This window comes from Nelusetta ayraudi, unplaced genomic scaffold (assembly GCF_046127955.1).
Source record: "Nelusetta ayraudi isolate G7.1 ecotype Tasmania unplaced genomic scaffold, CSIRO-AGI_Nayr_v1 ptg000169l, whole genome shotgun sequence".
NCBI lineage: Eukaryota > Metazoa > Chordata > Actinopteri > Tetraodontiformes > Monacanthidae > Nelusetta > Nelusetta ayraudi.
In genome coordinates this window covers 1,057,226-1,075,626 of record NW_027466219.1, presented here as the reverse complement: position 1 = coordinate 1,075,626, position 18,401 = coordinate 1,057,226, and the positions used below count along the sequence as shown (strand labels likewise).

At 44.6% G+C, this 18,401-nt stretch overlaps 1 protein-coding gene across 1 annotated transcript in view; it reads left to right on the top strand.

The window, feature by feature from the left end:
* il1rapl1a (interleukin 1 receptor accessory protein-like 1a) overlaps positions 1-18,401 on the top strand; it is a 151,916-nt gene that overhangs the window by 57,900 nt on the left and 75,615 nt on the right. Inside the window, exons 3-5 of the mRNA XM_076014565.1 lie at positions 9,702-9,987; positions 16,000-16,186; positions 17,508-17,661. Coding sequence (XP_075870680.1) covers positions 9,702-9,987; positions 16,000-16,186; positions 17,508-17,661 — 627 coding nt within the window. The remainder of the gene's footprint in view (positions 1-9,701; positions 9,988-15,999; positions 16,187-17,507; positions 17,662-18,401) is intronic.

Sequence of the window (18,401 nt, the reverse complement as noted above, 5' to 3'; positions counted from 1 at the left end):
CAGGTGGAAATTCAGGGGTAGAGTGCTTGGCCTGGTCGGTATTTACCCCAGAGTGCACCACATGATCGGCCACAAGTGACATGAATAACTTCAATAAGTAGAATGAATAGAGCTCACCTATCTTGTCATCATATTCTCCAGCAGAAACTGGCTGAGACTCATTTGACGTGTAAATCTCCATTTGATCCGATGGTGCATTCAATTTAGCTCAGACAACTGACTTTCAGGCAACACATGACATCAGATCGATCCGGGTTGACAACATTCCATTTGTAGATTGTAAAGCCAGGATGGATGCGTCTATTCTTGTTATTAACTTTGTTGGCAACGGAGCCATACAATACAGTGACTTTTCAACGGTGGAAACACAAAGAAGTTGGGAAGTTCACGGGTGTCACTCGGTGTTGATAAAGCTGGATGACGTTCAGGTTGCTCTCCCTTCTGAAATTCTTTCTTCAAGGTGTTTCTAATCATGTAATCAACCTGGACTGAGCCTGAACCTGAAAACCTTGCTTGTGAGCTAAATTATGGAACACGCCATCGGTAGGCACACTTCTGTATTACCAGGATGCGCAGGTCCAAGATGAATAAATGATCCAAATGTAGTATAAAACCTGATAAATAATGTAAAAAACATTGATGACCTAGGCAACATCTCAGCTTATCCCTAACTAGGTTGACAGCCAAGTGTGGCCTTTGCCTATCATCATGAATATTGCAGTGTGTCCTTCATAAGACAGCCGTGAACATACAGCATGCATACAGGCTGTAGCTGTTCAGCACCATGGATAGCTCAGGGCATGGCCTCCTAGTGGACGGTCTGAGTGAATCTGTGCATCGCTGTGAAAAATAACATTTAGTTCGACTCCCCTTGTGGGGCCTGTTTCTTTCTGTTGCATGTCCTAAATCTCCCATCACAGCAGATCACACACACTCATTCACAAACCCTGGGGATATGGAATCCAGTGTCCCATTAAACATTTCTAAAGACAGGGCCCATTATCAGGAAAAGTATCTTCTTAAAGTGGGGAGCAGAATCAAGTTAACCGTGGTGTCTGTTCACTGTTAATCTAGTTCTAAAATAATTAATAGATTTTATCAAGCCCATGTTGACCCATGTTGGGTTGTCATGATGCCCTCATTTGTTGCCCTGGAGGGCGCACCCGACCCCAATGTTTTGCTGTGAGCTCATCGGACTTGTTTTATAAAAAGGCCCACTGTTTCTGCCTAATATTGAATTTCCACTACAGTCATTGCCATTGCTGGCTACGTCGTGGGGCCTGAGGGCGTTCTTCTCTCAGTGAACATGCAGACACAAACCGCTGCCTCTCGCTAAGTGGCTAACAAGTCACCATCAGTTCCTATTTATCAAGTGAAAGCAAACACAATGAAAAGAATGTGGATTAATGAGATTTTCCAAGAGAAGTCGGACGCCGAATGGACTATGTAAATTCAAGAATGCATCAACAATCACCAACCACCCTGCCACAGCATTATGCTGCTGATCTAACGCTGTTTGCTTCAGCTCTCCTCCTCTTTACTCTCTGCGTCTCAGGCCACAAGAGGGAAGAGACAGAGAAACACAGGTGATAATGACTTGTCAAATTAGAAGTGATGGAACCTGCAGCGAGTGTAAATAGAAAACAGAAATTCCTGATGGCTTTTTTTTTTTTTTTCTTTAAGACGAATAGTCTGCAGGGGGCATATTAGCAGAAAACATGCACATAGAAACAGATTAGAAAATGCTGGTGATGAAAGAGAGTTGGGTCTGTAAAGGCAAGCATAGGTTATTTACCCACAGAACGCACAGCCTTGGCTTTCACACCAATTTTAGTCAAGGACTGCGCGTAGCCGCTCGCAATTTGTACAGGCTGGCGTCTCTGTAGGCTGTCTACTAGCTGTCAGCGTGATGGATGGTGTTCATACCCAGCCTTGATTTTATAACTTAGAGGGATGTTATTAGCATGTGCGCCCATCCCCAGTAAAACCGCGTATGATATAAGAGAGCGACACACGCTCCGGTTGTTTAGAGACTTGGAAGTCCTTTTCAATTTTACACATGGTGCGGCGGCAAGCGTGAAAAGCGGTTGCTCATTCCCAAAACTTTGCCTATGTAATAAAAGGCCATTTATGAGGAACAATGTCCCCGGCCATGGTGTCGCCCTCTCCCCCGCCCCCCCGCGCCCCCGCCCGCCATTGGAGAGATACTATTGAGAGTCCCGAGTGCATCAATTTGGGCCTCAAATAACTTTCCCCAGCTGGCCAAATCCTGACAAGCTTTCTGTTCCCCTTAAAAGGAGCCCTTTATCATCAAGAGAAAGGAAGAAGAGATGAGCAAGGCAGAGAGAGAGAGCGCGCGAGAGAGAGAGAGAGAGAGAGAGAGAGAGAGAGAGAGAGAGAGAGCGCGAAGTCAAAAAGCTAATGTCTTGGTGACACCCTTTCTCTCACAACAGGGGAAATTTTCTGTTCTATAACGGGTTCTGGTTAATTTGAAGTCAATTGGAGAGTTATTAAAAGGATCTGCGCGAGCCGTGCTGAACTTGGTCAAGGGCAACAAACTCACCCGGCTTTCTGTGTGAGACAATAGAAACAGGACCGTCACCTTCAAGCAAACTTGAAAGTTTCTGTCATCTGCCCTTAAACTATTAATGCCGTTCTCTATATGCAGATTTAACAAAGAAAGAAAGAAAAAAAGATACCACCCCGTGTTCCTCTCTGCAGTCGTTTTAGCCACAAATGCAGATGCCAGCAGTTTCCTGTTCGGCGTCTGGGCGAGCTGAATCTCATCGTTAAGGATTTGCCTCATTTTTTATATTATATTAGGGTATTGTCTTTGGTTTATCCCACAAAGCTTTGTGGTTGCCTTTGAAACAACTGTGCCAATATGTATGCAAATTGTAACGTCTACAGGAAGAAATTAGATTTAGTTCATTTCGATATTGTTCCTGCATCCGTTCTAGTGTCCTCAGGTGCAGGTTCAGTATTTTAATGGAACACCGCTGTGCGATACGGCACAACAACGGCAACCGTGCACGCACAACACAGTCAGGGCCAAAAAGTAATAACCTAAGGTGCACGCGTGTGCGTGTGCACGTGCACGTGTGTGTTTGCTTTAATTCAAAAAGTGAGTGCGCCACGCAAACGTGGGGACAATCCACCGCGAGAGTTAGGGCCGCGATTTGAACAAAAGCTAATGGAGATAATGGCCTCATTTTAAACAGACCATAATGGGAGAACCAAATTGCACTCTCAGTAATACTGTACAGTGTTCTGCAACAAACTGTAAAATCTTAAATCAATACAGAATAGCGGAGATCAGAAAAATGGGAGAAACGCAACGCAGTTGTTGTAACATAGAAGCGATTATAGTAAACTGTGTTATTTACCGTCACTCTTTATTTCTTGCCTTTTATCCTGCTGCTATCTCACTTTGTGCGGCAGTATAGCAGCAGGCCCTGCCGTTCCAGCTGTACACTCACCCAATGTAACAGCACTGCAGTTCAGACTTTTTTTTTCTTGTTAATGAGTGTTGTCATTATTATTATCATTATTATTATTATTATTATTATTATTATTATTATTATTATCATCATCATCGTTGTTATTATTATTATTCCACTAAAATTCCAATTTTCTTATCGCCTCAGTGTGAAGCCGACAGACTGAACAGCAATTTGTGGAAGGGCTCAAAGGTAGAAATAGAATTGCGTATTTTCAGAGTAACATCTAATGTAAAAAATAAATTGGGTAACGCGAGAAACTGTTTTGAGGAACCCTCCAATAGAATGATTTCCATCCATCAGGTCGAGTCATTTCAGATTGATAACTCTAACAGCATCTGTGTTTCAGTGTTACAAATGGTTAAAATCGGAAACTAAAAATGAGTCAAGCAAATTTGTGGAACCGACGGAAACAACAGACTTTGCTCCTCTCTTGGGGTTTGCTCCAGATATGTGAGCCATAAAAACTAAATGCTGCCTCTCCGTGTTTGGTTCTGGCTCTTGGGACAGGAAGCAGAGCCGTCCCTGGCGACCTGAGGTGCTGTAGTAAATCACTAATGCATTTTGGCCATAAACTATGAGGGGCTCCATCAAACGACTGCAGAATTTTATCAATGAATCTTTGACAGACAGAAAGCCACTTTCTAGATATGGTAGATAGACTGGCTGCAGTGCACTTTTGGGTTTTTTTTACGAGGCGGCGTACGTTAAAGATTTGTTTTTGTGGCAAGAATCTGTTTGGCAACAATTGGAGTTTCACTACTTATTCTAGTTGTGTAAAAAATATAGCCTGTGTGTTTTTGTAGTAATGTGTTTTCTCATTATTATTACAACCTGTTTAATTTGTATATAGGCATTTAACTGAAGGGGCCCTAGAATGAAGCCTTTGGAACCTCCACTTTTAGACTATATATATATATGCCTGTGCATGTGTACATAAATATATACATATATATATATATGTATATATATATATATATATATATATATATATATATATATATATATATATATATATATATATATATATATATATATATATATATATGTATATATATATATATATATATATATATATATATATATATATGTATATATATATATATATATATATATATATATATATATGTATACATTGTGAACACGGCACAAATGGAGCCTGATTGGACACAATTAGCCTTTTATCAATAATAAATGATAACGCACGAACATGCAGGCGGTAATTATTCATAAACATAAGGACGTGAAAATGTGGAGGTCGATTAGCAGGTGTGGCGTGGAGGAGGAGAGAGTGACCGGGCGAGGTGGAGGAGGGAGTCCATATAGGAGACACGGCCGTCTCGTGTGGCACGTGGAGTGGGCGTGAACCTACTAGTGGAGACAGAGAAGGACAGGGACAGCAAAATTATGAGGGGCACTTATCCACGCATGGATCATTGGACGTCTTGGCGGCCCGGAAGAACCCCCCGCCGCCCACCCGGCATCCAATAATTACACTTCATTATGAGAGCAGGTAGTGATGAGATGAGAGACGAGGGGGCTCACCGGTTGAGGTGCGGGGAGATCCAGCCAGAGAATAAAAGCAAGTTCAATTCCAGTTACATGCTGCCGCTGCCTGGAGAGGATAATGGGAATTTGATTATGGGGGGGGGAGACAAATAAGAGTTGATGTAACTGCCACTGAGGCCACTGTATGTGTGTGTGTGTGTGTGTGTGTGTGTGTGTGTGTGTGTGTGGGTTTAGTTCTGTTATGTTATGCATGACTGCAGGTAGGTCTATCCCTCGCTCGCTCAGGGCTGTGGAAGACGTGCAGGTCTGTCTCAATGCAAAATGCATAAAACCCCTGCAACACACGCGCCCATCCCATCCTATCCCATCCTATCGTATCCCATCCCATCCTGTCCTGCTTTACAACCACTTTCCCTCCCTTCTCCTCCCCCCCTCCACTCGCCATCCGAGTGCCATGAATGCACGCACCGTGTGTCGCAGCCTCGTGCTTTATGCGTTCCCGCAGCGGCAGAGTCGCTTTTCGCACGGCCGGTGTCGGGGACAAGTCCTTACGGGAAAACACCCTTGAAGGTCCGAGCTTGTCTGAGAGCGGCCGAACAGAATACCCACTAAAGGTTCGTTGTCCCAGCGGTGGGTGGCGGGGGCAATAAAGAGGAGGAGAGAGAGAGAGAGAGAGAGAGAGAGAGAGAGAGAGAAATGCAATGCATTTGCTTTTTTTTGCAGATGTGCTCGTGTTGTCATCACGGCGAGAGGGAGAGAGAGAGAGAGGGAGAGAGAGTGAGGGAGAGAGTGGTGAAGACTGCAGTATTCCTCATTGCATCGATTTTCCGCGGGCCAGCGTGGGGATGTGGGAAATGTCAGCCTCTAATTGAGTTGATAAAACCGTTTTGAGTTTCAGACATGAATATGGTTTCAACCACAAAAGGCCACTGCATCAGACAACCCCCCCTGGGAGGTCCGCGAGGAATTAAAGGTCTCCGTGCCCGCGTGTTTACATGCGCACTCCGGCGTGCATTCAGAATTTGTTTGGCGCGCGGACGGGCCCTCGTCGACAGGTGAGAGGGAGAGAGAGAGAGAGGGAAAGAGAGGTGGGTTGGGGGGGGGTTGCAAATGACAGGCGCTCCGCCGCTGAAAAGGTTTCTCTCTTTTTTTCCTTTCTTTTTTTTTCTGCGAATGAGGATTTGAGCTGATTTGAATAAACAGTTTTTGTTTGGGCAGAGGGGGTGAAAATGGTGTGTGTGTGTGTGTGTGTGTGTGTGTGTGTGTGTGTGTGTGTGTGCACAGGAGAGACAGGCAGAGGTCATATCCATTAGCGCTGTAGAGGGTGAATAAAGCGGGGCAGAATGAAGCCTCCGCCGTCCCTGCTGATTAGCAGAGTGATGTGCGCTGAGAGGAAAGGACTCACCTGCTGCCTTCAATGGAAATGTGTTTAATGCTACGAGCGAGCGAGGCCACGTCTGCGTGGCTAATGCTCGTGTTTTGTCATTTCTGACACGCACATATAGGAAGAATGGAATCCCATCTAGGGAACAATATTGAAGGCCCTCAAAGCTATGTCGTGGAAAGAAAACCAACATCATCTGCCAGGAACTGAACGTTTCGCTCTCAAGAGTCTTTTTTAGTGACTTGGAAGAATTTTTTTTGTCTCTATTAATCGGGCCCCATTATGACCACCTGCTGCCATCTGTTACTGTGATAATTGGCTCGACTCGTGACGCACAAAGTTGATTCAAAATCCGACACGGCTAGCCCCTGCTACTGCTAAGCTAGCTAGCAGCGAAGAAGAGACTCAACGTGAACGAACAATTCGCTCAGATGCTCGCCCCACTCACAAAACAAATGAATCATTCAGTTGCTGTGGGAGTGGCCGAAGCCTGTGAGGCAGTTTTGCCAATTTAGCAACGTTGTCACTATTTTTAGTGAGTGTTCAGACCCCTCTAGTCACTTATTTTAACAGCAGATTTAACAGCAGAACTAACCCCCCCCCCTTCCAAACCAGTCAGAGCAGGTGTCTATACCTCTGTGTCCTGTCTGAAAATTAATTACGCATTTACATGGCCGAAAAAAAAAAGTTACTGTAGACTAGTTTTATATTTCAAATATTATGGTTAAAATTGTCAATTTGTTTTTATTTACTATGGTTATGATTACTCATATCGCACCTTTGTGAACCATTAAGCAAAAATCTAACCAAATTGAAGGGGGAAAAAAGTAACTGCCAGAGTGTCTTTATATTTCTCAGAAGTAAGTGAATTTGTACTGTCAAACATTAAACGTATTTATTTTTCTCTCCAATAACATTCTTCCTCTTTCATACAGTCCCAAAGTGTCCATTACAACTGCACAGTCATGACCAATTATCCAAATGAGTCCCTGACGTCATTTAGCAACTCCTAGCAACTTTCGGGGCAGCCAATAGCTACTTCTCTCAGTGGGGGGAGTTGGCAGCGCATATGGACACCCGAATCTATCACTCAGTGTGTGGCTGACTCAAAAGCGTGTCCTCAAAAGTCCCCCCGGTGAGTGACTCGCGTAAACTCTGAAAAAAAAAAATAGAAAAAAAACAGTTTCCCGTCGGCGATGAATCACAGCAGCTGCGCAAATTAAGTTCTCACGTCTAAAAGTTGTGCGAAGAGCGCTAGCGAACGCGCGAGGAAAAACCGCGTACCTGCAGGGAGGGGCGGCGTCTTCATTATCGGCGGTGATAATTAGACAACGTTTTGCACATCAGCCCAAACCGCCGTCACCCCCAACACACACACACACACACACACACACACACACACACACACACACACACACACACACACACACTTTTGCGGCCAAGCCTATTGGTAATTATCAGACATAATTAGGCGCAGGACCATTCATATAGGGAAGGCACACTCGGTGCGCAAGCACACACAGACACACATTTACATCCCTGGTAATTAAGAGTATTAATTACAACCGAGGCTGTCCCTGCGAGACTCACTGTATCACTCACAGACTGGCACACAGCAGGGCCCTTATTACTTTATCTCATCACTCCATCGGCCACTCTCTCCCCTGCTCTCTGCCTCGGCCTGCGTGTGCTTACACATGCCCCCAATACCTGCTGGATAAACAAGCCGCGGCTAATTAGCGGGAGACTGATAGCCGGCCATAGGTTAACCTGCGGTAGCTTGGGAGGGGGACGCGTCTGCTAGACGCAACTAGAGCAGACCCCCAGCTGCCCGAGGGGCCCCTCCACTGTCCTTGATTTTTGTCCAGTTTCCTTTTAGCTGCTTGGCGCCGCGTGCATACGTTTTAAATATTAAGCGCGGAGAACGAGTCGCCATCTGCACTGAATACATCTCTGGTTTGTCCTTTCGGTGCGCTTACTCCACTTATTCCCCCCCTATGGAGGGGGGCGTCACGAGGAGCCCTGGAAGAATCTGCTTTGTTTTGTTTTGTTTTTTGTTTTGATCAAAACAATAATTGAAATTCCATTTATTTTTGCCCTTTTGCATTCATGTTGCTATGAGGCGACGTGTGCAGCACCGTTTATCGAAAAGGGACTCCAGACGGCAAACAGTCGTAGTTTGAATCTACGCATTTCATTTGCTGGCCTGACCACATTCTCTGCTGAAACACTTTGGCGCGCTTGTTTTGTCAAGCAGGACGTTGGGAGCGTCACTGAAGTGCGCATGATTTGGTCATTGCAATAGAAACAATAACAGGAACCAGAAAAAGTTTTTTGTTTGTAAAATTTGATTGTTATTGTTTTTATTTTTATTGGCCGAATCTGCCATTAGCCCTCAGTTTTATGATGGCAGAACTCCTTGTTCCCTATGTTTTTGTTTATTGCCCCAGGAATTCAATTAGTTTGTCATTTGAACTTTAACTTTGCCCTGGCGGGACCGCTGCTTTTCCTGTGTGCCGGGAAAATGACGCGCAAATGAGCTGTCCCATAAGCCAAAGAAGGAAAGTATACACAGAAAGAAAGAAAAATATATATATGACAAAACTCCTGAAGGGAAAAATATCTGTGCGTATCACTGTGAGACAAGGAGCCATCCTGCTCGCGGAGCTGCGGGCATATTTCCACTTAATGAACCAGGCTGGCGCTCTTTGGCACCGGAGCCCGTGGTGCACCCTCAGCACTTGGAGCGCGCTTGACATCGTTTATGGAAATATTTTACAGTTCATTCCCAAATTTCACAGTGGTTGCATGTTTGGAAATTGCGGCGCAGCGTCCAAAGCTCTCCGTGCAGAGGGAGGCCAAGGTGGCGCACATGCTCTGAATGTGCCAGCAGCGTGAAGGAAGCCGTGCGTGCGGTTGTGGACCTGTGTGTGTGTGTGTGTGTGTGTGTGTGCAGGTGTGTTTTGGTAAAATTTACAGTCCTTCCAGAGCAGCTCCCTTGGAATCTGGAACTGAAACACATTGCACTGCATTTTTTTTTTTTATGCATCTGTTGTTTAATCAAACGCTGTATGCGGTACACATAAATATAGTGTATACAAATGTATGCATATGCAGGCTTTGTAAGTGAAGAATTATTTATTCGCTTCCATTTCCCTCCTGTGTTTTAAGGTATAGTCGAAGGATTTATTACGCTTCTAATTTGTCTGAAAGCTAAATGAAATATTCTCATTTACTCTAATTAGGCTTAATTCAGTTCCCCTGTGGAGCAAAGTGTTGACTTCCTCTCCCTCTCCTTGCCTCCGCAGTGGACGGCTGCACAGACTGGTCAGTGGACTACCTGAAGTACCGGGTGCTGCAGGGAGAGCCGGTGCGGCTCAAGTGCGCCCTGTTCTACGGTTACATCCGGGCCAACTACAGCCAGGCGCAGAGCGTGGGCCTCAGCCTGATGTGGTACCGCAGCTCCGGCCTGGGCCACAGCGATTTCGAGGAGCCCATCTCGTTCGACGGCATACGCATGAGCAAGGAGGAGGACGCCATCTGGTTCAGGCCGGCCGACCTCCAGGATGCAGGGCTCTACTCCTGCGTCTTACGGTAGGAAGGCTCATCTTAGTGCAGATGGCGAGGAGAGTACGATCAGCATCAATTCATTTTAGATTTCACAACATCTTTTTTGTCAGAATTAAAATAAATTAGGACTTCGAAAATAATGCAGAGCCAAAACCTAAGTAGGCTACATACAGGTAAGAAAAGGTTCAATCATTTTTGGGTTGCATAGAATATTATGCTTTTTTTTTTTTTTCATATGAACTCGCCATATACTATGCGCGTTGCACAGAGAAACGTAATGGAAGAAGTTCAGTTTCTAAAATATATGTCGCAAATGATATGTTTTATTCATACAATTTTCATTAAAATTCAAATGTGACATTAATGCATTACTAATGCAAGTGTGACTTCCGAGGTCTGACAGACTTCAGACCTCAGACTGGCAGATGTTTGATGTCCAGTTACCTCAAAAAATGCACGAGGCTGCATTCCGAATTGACAAAATCAGATTTTATGCGCGTTTGTATTATATTTGTGATATTACGCATGCAGTTTGTACCGTTAGGGGAGGGGTGAAAAAAAAAAAAAAAACAAACAGCGTGGAATTTTGTCGCTTTAAGCCATGTAACAGAAATCCAGCCTGAGCCACTAGACTCTTCAATTCTAGTTTTATCTCAACACCTTTGTCATCGTCCGCATGTTTGCACGTTTGTTTGGGAATTTGGTTTAGTCAGCCATGGAGCTACACACCTCATCAAGTGTATGAGGGAGGGCCTCAGAGTTATTATCGTTGAAGAGGTTAATGGGAACAGAAGATAGCACGTCCGCGCACACACACTGATTACACACATTGTAGGGCACCGTTATGCAGATTCTCTACCTTAATATCAGATGCATAATTATGTGCCGGTGACTTATTAACCCTTGTAACAGATAGAAGATTCCACAGTTAATGCATCACTGCAACTCTTCGTGTCAGAGAGTTTTTTTTTTTTAATAAAGCCGGCTAAAGGCTTTTTAAAGACCCAGAGAGGCTTGCATGATATTGCCGGGAGTGCACGTTTGTCTGCAATAATACTCTTCATTGTGCTTAATTTCATTATTGCAATAAGTAGCACTCGTGTGGAGGGGAACGCATTCTACAGTCTCCTCTGAAATAACTACTGTCTCTGGATATTAGAGTTAATAATAGAGTTAATTTGTACTTACTATAAAAAATTTAGTTATCGTAGTACATGGAAATATTTTCTATACAATCTTAAATATTATCTAGAAATATTTCCAAGACAATCTTTCTGCATTAGAGAAACGCAAATTCAATTATTTTTTTTAAATGTTTTTTTTGTTTGTTTATTGTTCACAAGAAAAATTCCTGTACTTGCCCTGGCTTTTGCTGAAAAATCCAGTATTCACCTGGGCGGAAGAGTGCGCAAGCATAAAGGAGCGAGTGACTTGGGAGTGACTCGACTAAAAGAGACTGCTCTTGGATTCTAAATGCAGTAACTCACAGATTCATGTGTCTTGAAACGTGTTTTTCTTTTCCGCCACCGTGTATGTCATATAGAAGCTCGGGCCTGCGTAGTTCAAAACCAGTGAGTGAGGTACAAACTCACTCATTCATCATCATCAGTGAGTCACTCATTCATCAGCATGTCGCTATTACTGCACGCAATTAAAAGCGCATTAGACGGCGCGTTTTAGAAAAGATGTGCCCGATGTGTATTTTAATGCAAATTAGTCCTGAGTCCTAACGTAATGACTTCACCATCTCGGCACTAATGACTTTTCAATTGATGGTTTTCATTTGTTTTACTTTTTTTCCCTTCCCTTTTGCCTGCTTTGATTTTAATAATTGGGAAATGTCACTCACATTTAAATAAAATCATATTGACTGTGGGTAAACTGCTTAAGGCCTTTAATTGAGGATCCTTTACATTTGTGTGGTGAACCTGCAACTTTATGGAGAAGATACACAGTGATACAGTTATCAAAACCTTTTATTTTTTTTATTATCACAACATTTCACACACACACACACACACACCCACACACGTGGGCTCGGACTCCAATACGCGCTCATATCAGCAGTTGCTCTGAGCAATTCTATATGTTTCAAACACAGCTAGCAAAGGTGATAGATTAGCAATGTGGCTAGTAGAGTTGTCGCTAATAGCAATTTGACTAATAGTGCTTTGGCTACTTTGGCCAATAGTGCTGTGGCTTGCAGTGCCGTGGCTAATATTGCCATGGCTAATAATACTTTGGCTAACAGTACCGTGGCTAATATTGTCATGGTTAATGGTACTTAGCAGGCTGCACACGGGTTTTCCCTGCGATGACACAATATTTGGGTCAGACTCCGCGTCGACCCAAGTCTCTTATCAGTTGCAGCGACAAAACCAGGAAGTAGTGTAATAGTGATTACAGGATGTTACATATGATAGCCACATATCATGCAACAATGATCCCACCTCCCCAATAAGCCGTCCAGATCGTTCTGCTGTAAACGTTAGTACCCTGCGAGGCTGACAGCCGCTGCCTCGCAGATGTAGTCATTGTACCATATCAAAGAGTCACTAAAAATCCCCACATAAAAAAAAAATAAATAAAAAAAAATGTGTTACTGCCCTAATGCTCTCCGACTGCACTGTATATGGCGGGATAGCTTCCAGTGGCTCTGGGCGTATTGTGTACTATCTATAAATGTAGGTAAATCCCTCTGTGTTAAGTTCAGCTTTTCACTGAAGCCCTCCAGATGTTTTTCTCAGAATGAGATACGAAGGGAAAGCTGAAGCCTGTGTCTTTCCTGGCTGCATAAATGTGTGCATTTACTGCAGCGTGCGCTTGTGTGTGTGTCGAGTTATCTTTGTCCTTCCCTGTCTGCAAATTCAAGCCTAATCGCTGGGTTTCATGTGAAGGTGACTTCATTTACATAGCAATATCTACATGCTGTTTTTCGCCTCCCTTCTTTTTTCCACCCTCCTCCTCCTCCTCCTCCTCCTCCTCATCTCCCCCGCACGTCCTCCCACGTAAAGACCCATAACATTGATTCAGATCCGGCAGTCGTCTCTCCCCTCCTCTCTCCCACCGCACGGCCCGCCACGCTCCCTCTTTGTTTCACCTGATCAATTATCTTACACTAATTTGAGTAATGAGTCTGCTCTGTGTAATGGGTGAAACCATGTGTATTTCCTTCCCTTTCCGTGATTACATTATGCAACACATGGAGTAATAATGCGAGGAGAATTACAGCTAACGTGAGCTGCAGATTTAATATCCATAGCAGCTCCCCTTCAATGAAATCTGACAGATGTGAAAGACACCGTAGCAAGAATAGGGTCCCGGCTGTCCATCAATCAAGTCGCACCACTGACACCCTCCCACAATGGCGTCGGGGGGGGGCCTTGCTGTGAATATTTATTATGTAGGAATGTCTCCCATCAGCTCCCAGGGGGCTTCAGTGGCTCAGGTGCCCAACTCTAAGAGGTCATTTCCAATCATCCTCCCATTATATCAACAAGCCGCGGTTGCATATCTATCTATACATATGCACATCTGTTTACGTGGATGCCTTAAGCTGATATGTAAATTCTAGCACCAAGACGATATGACATGTTTTAAATATTGTATATGTAAGTCAGTGATGGCAGCAGGCCCATTGCTCTTTGCTTTTTTTTTTGTTGCGCTACCTGTCGTTCTCCCTCCTGTGTGCATTCACTTTACCCTCTATCACTCAATTGTCATTGAGGCTTTGTCATCTCTTAATTATATTAAGAAAATGCATGACTAAAAAAACATGCTATATTATGGTATTAATGAATCCCCACCAACCCATTCAGAGGGTGCTGGTGGTTTGTGTCAGTGAAAATACAGACAAGTAATGTAATGTAAGATTATAATCCAGCTACATTTCACACCAGCCTGTGGCCATTCATTTATTATTATTAATTATATTATTTTGAAAATATGCAGTTTTTAAACTTGTTACCTTTGTATCTCGTCGCTACCTGTAGCCACATTTGTGTTTGAGGAATGTGTGCGAGCAAGCATGTGTGCGCGCTCGCGCAAGTCACATTTGCGCTTTATGGTCCCAGGGGGTCAGAGGTGTTTATATGAGAGTGGTGTCTCCCTTATTGCCTCCATAACTTGGGCAGATCATATGAAACCCTGCCATTTACAGTGAATGGGAGCATCTGGCGAGCCATAAATGTAATGTAATGGAAAGAAATGAAAACCCATATGGCAGTAGGCACGCCTTCACGTTCCATCATGAGACTGGCTGAGTGAGTCAGGTAGGGCTGCGGAGAAGCTGGACGGCCTTCAAAAGCGTGTGGACTAGTAGGTTTGCGGCCGGCATACATGAGGCTGTGTTACGTAATCTTGCAGCTAAGGATGGTCTAGATCGCCATATGTTTCCAGCAGAGTGGCAACAGTTTGTTGCTACGGTGCATTTGCCTGTTGTTGCTGAAAGTCTGAAATGTGCTTTTACCACCTACAAACTCGAGCAAAGCTACATAACCAGTCCCAGAGCACCTCAGCCGGCTGCTGCTGCTCCACAGCACATTCAGTGAAATGTATTCCCCCAAACTCACAGAGCATCGCAGAAGTCGTTCACACTCAGGCTCCGGCCACCTCTTCCGCACTTTTATCCACAGCCCCTATTTCATATAACAACCTCTTGTCTCCGCCATTTCACACCAAGCACTGGAACACAGAAGAAAAGGAATCTTCCAAAACTGCCACTGGTTCTGGCACTCCCTCGCTCTCTCCAAATCAAACTTATATTCATCCAAATTCCTACCCATCTTTCGCCTTTGTATTTTCATTCCATTCACTATAGTTCTCCTTGAGAAACTTACTAAAGTACAAGGTTTTCCAGGTCTTCCTGCTAAAAAAAAAAAAGGTGCCTTTTTGGGCCCTTCACGTGTTTGAACTGCGAGGCAATCTCTGTCTGGAAGCAATACCTGGCTCAGAGTGTTGCCACTAACCTTCAGTATGAAATCAGTGCCTTTTGACATTTTTTGAAAGGCTTAGAGACTCGCGCTGCTGTCAAAAAACATTGATAAACCAAGCCTTGAATCAATGCCGACTTTGCCCTAGTAATCCCTTTTTCTTCGTTAAACCTTTCAAATCGATCATCGTGCCTCAATAAAGCAAATAAAGTTAAAATTTGAAGGTCCTCTACAGAATTAAATCTGAAGCCCAGTTCATCCAGTATTGGACAGGATGGGAGAGGCGGTAAAAGCCAGCCTGCTGGTGCATTGGCGACTGCTAGGCGACGGGGGGGACGGGTGGGGGCTGGCTACCAATATCTTGTGATGACCAAGCAGCTTTCTGCTCTGTCACTCGTGAGACCTCTATCAACGTTTGTCTCTTCTCTAATTAGCATTGCTGGCCCTGGCTGGCTCCCCCCACCGATCCATTAGTGGCCATCAGTGTGACTCATTGACACCATAAAGTAGCTCGGAACATTATTGCTAACCCCACAAACATATGCAAGGCGGCAACGGAGGGTGTGGGAAAGAGGTGAGGAAGCTCGTCCTGGCTGGAGGATCAGGCAAGAACGAAATGAAAAAATGCACAAAACAGCGACGAGAGCAGCGACATTCTGTAGTTTAGAAAAGACAGAGTTTAAAATATTGAGCTTCTCTTTTGGACTCACCAGGATGGATAGAATCAGGAATGTTATGTTGCATGGTAGTTGCTTTATAGATAAAGTTTGACTGAGATGGTGTGGACATGTAGAGAGGAGGGACAGTGACTATATCAGGTGAAGGATGCTGAGGTTGGAACTGGAAGCTCAGGAGGTCCAGAGGAGGAATAGCGAGAGAGATTTATGGACATAAAAGAGAGGAAAGGTTCTGATGGAGGCAGGTGATTGGCTGAGGCCATTCCAGAAGAGATCAGCGCAATGGTGATGACGATATGATGTAAAATAGGTCACGTGCGTGCCGGTAAAACCATTAAGGTAGAAGGAGCAGAGTGACATCACAGACGGACGATTTCCGGTTTCACTCTAATCAAACATCATTTCACTTTTGTCGTTTCTGCCCTCAGCAACTCCACATATTGCATGAAGGTGTCGATGTCCCTCACCGTGGCTGAGAACGACACAAACCTCTGCTACAACTCCAACATGCGGCGGAAGGAGAAGGCCGAGCTCAGCAAGAGCAAAGACATCCTCTGCCCGGACATCGACGACTACGGGGAACCAGGCAAAGAGCCGGACATCACCTGGTACAAGGTGGGTACAAGAGTGTGAGCGAGCGCTCCGTTGTCGCGGGATCTCGACAATCCTCTCGACTTGTGTTTCATCCGCACAAGTGGCTGAAAGATTATCAACGCCTTTTGTCGTTACCGAGCGCTGTTATTCGTTATCTGCTCGAGATAAAGCGCGAGCGTCGTGTTTGTGATCGCACGGCCGTGGAATATTCCGCAGTGGTTCATTGGTTTGTTTTTTATCCAATTTCTTGGCTGTTTGTGTTTAAAAAGCCTTGTTGGAAACACCGTTCCAGATCAGTTAGGCAGATAATATATGTAGGCGCCAAACCTCAGTGAATTACGTAAGAGCATTTTCTCTGGGAGGAAAAGACGGAAAAAGAGAGTGAGGAGTCAGGAGAGGCTTTTCGGTGATAATGCGCAAAACTTATATGAGGAAAAATTGAGAAAATTGTGCCATGTCACTCTCTGCCCCCTTCGGAATTGTTGCATGTCCTCCAAACACTTTCCGCCTCTGATCTTTATTCAGCGTGCAGCCTCTCCTCGGCCACCTGGGCTCTTGTCTTTCCCGGGTCAGGCATGGCCCGCAGACAACAAAGTGCATCCAGGAGAAAGGCTCGGGCCAGACTAATCACAGGCAGATCAGCGGTAGATTAACTCGCCTGGGCTCGACCTCTAGGTTTTCCCAGAATTCAATTACGGCGTGGGTAATGACTGGGAGTGCTGGAACCCGGAGTTATTCGGACCACTGCGGAGCCGCGGTGATTGAATTCGAAGGTTGCCGGGAGCAACGTTGGAATGGGAGTCGGCCGAGCCTTTCGCTGTCACCGCTAGCGAGCCGAAGGGGCCGGACCGAAGATCATGCGCGCGCACGTATGGTACTCGGATTCGTGGCGAGATGCTGCGTGAACACTTCTTTTGCCAGAACACGCCACCGTAAATAAGATTCTTAGCTCTCTGTGGCTTTACTGGAGCACTGAACTGGAGGAGACGTGCAATAAATCTTGATCAGATAAGCGGCGTAATGGCAAAGCCTTATCATTTTACCATATGGACTTTTTTATGTCAGAGTGCCAAGCTTGGCATCCCTGCCACTTCATCCACTTCCCTAATGCTCAGTGATGTTTAAAAGCTTTTGTGCCCGGCTTAGAGCATTTGAGATCTGATGGATGTAATTCATTATGAAGCCCAGAGAAGGGTCTTAAATTTCATAATGTCAGGTCTTGCCTGGCAGCCCGTGCCACCTCTCCATTTGTCTACCGCCAGTCACTCTGTATTTCTCCGCCCATGTGATTTATGTCGCAGAGTTTATAGTTTGGCCTCCTTCTTCTGTCTCCGGCGTGCAGGAGTGCCACCCGAAGCAGTGGCGTTCCAGCATCGTCCAGAAAAGGGACATTCTGTCCATCCAGGAGGTCAAGGAAGACGACATTGGAAATTACACCTGCGAAGTGCAGTTCGGTGGCTATTCAGTCCGGCGGACGACCGAACTCACAGTGACTGGTAAGTTCCTGATGGAGAAACACTAGGCGGATTGGCTTGACGTGTTTATTTTTCACCCTTCATTTTACGCTTCATTAATAGACCCTCGAGTCTTATGTGAGGAAGTTTAACAGTGTGGTTTTGGGTCAAAAAAAAAAAAATCCCTGCAGCAGCATTCACGAGCTTCCAGGTTGAGGTAACCGTTGGACGAGCGTATAAAATTCATATGAACCAAGAAAATAACACCTGACAAGTTTCCATAAAACTTAATTAAATTTAAAGACAAGTTATGAAAATTTGCTTTGAAAAGGTCAAGTGCCTCATTACCATCGAGTGATCCTATGCAAATGAATGAGGTTACATTATGGGTAGAAACCGAGGTAAACAAAACCAGCAGGAGAATGAGGATTCGAGGAAATACAATCAACAATGGCTGTTTCTTCTTTTTTTTCCATTGTGAGCGAGGCCAAGGAGCACGTTGGTCTCCTTGGCCGTCTAGACAATTCTGTTAATGCAAAATGCCACGTTATGGAGATGTGCATTCAAACTGCACAGGTGGCGGGAGCTGAATGTTCTCAACGTCTGAGGTGATTCAAAGCATTGTGCACATTAACTAACACATTAATTAACAAAAAAAACACTAAAACCACCTCAACGGAGTATGCTAGCTGTATATATTTTACTGTTTCCATAACATTTCTAATGCAACCTTCCCTTTTTATGTGATAGTATCAAAAAAGTTCATGTAAACTCACTCGGTG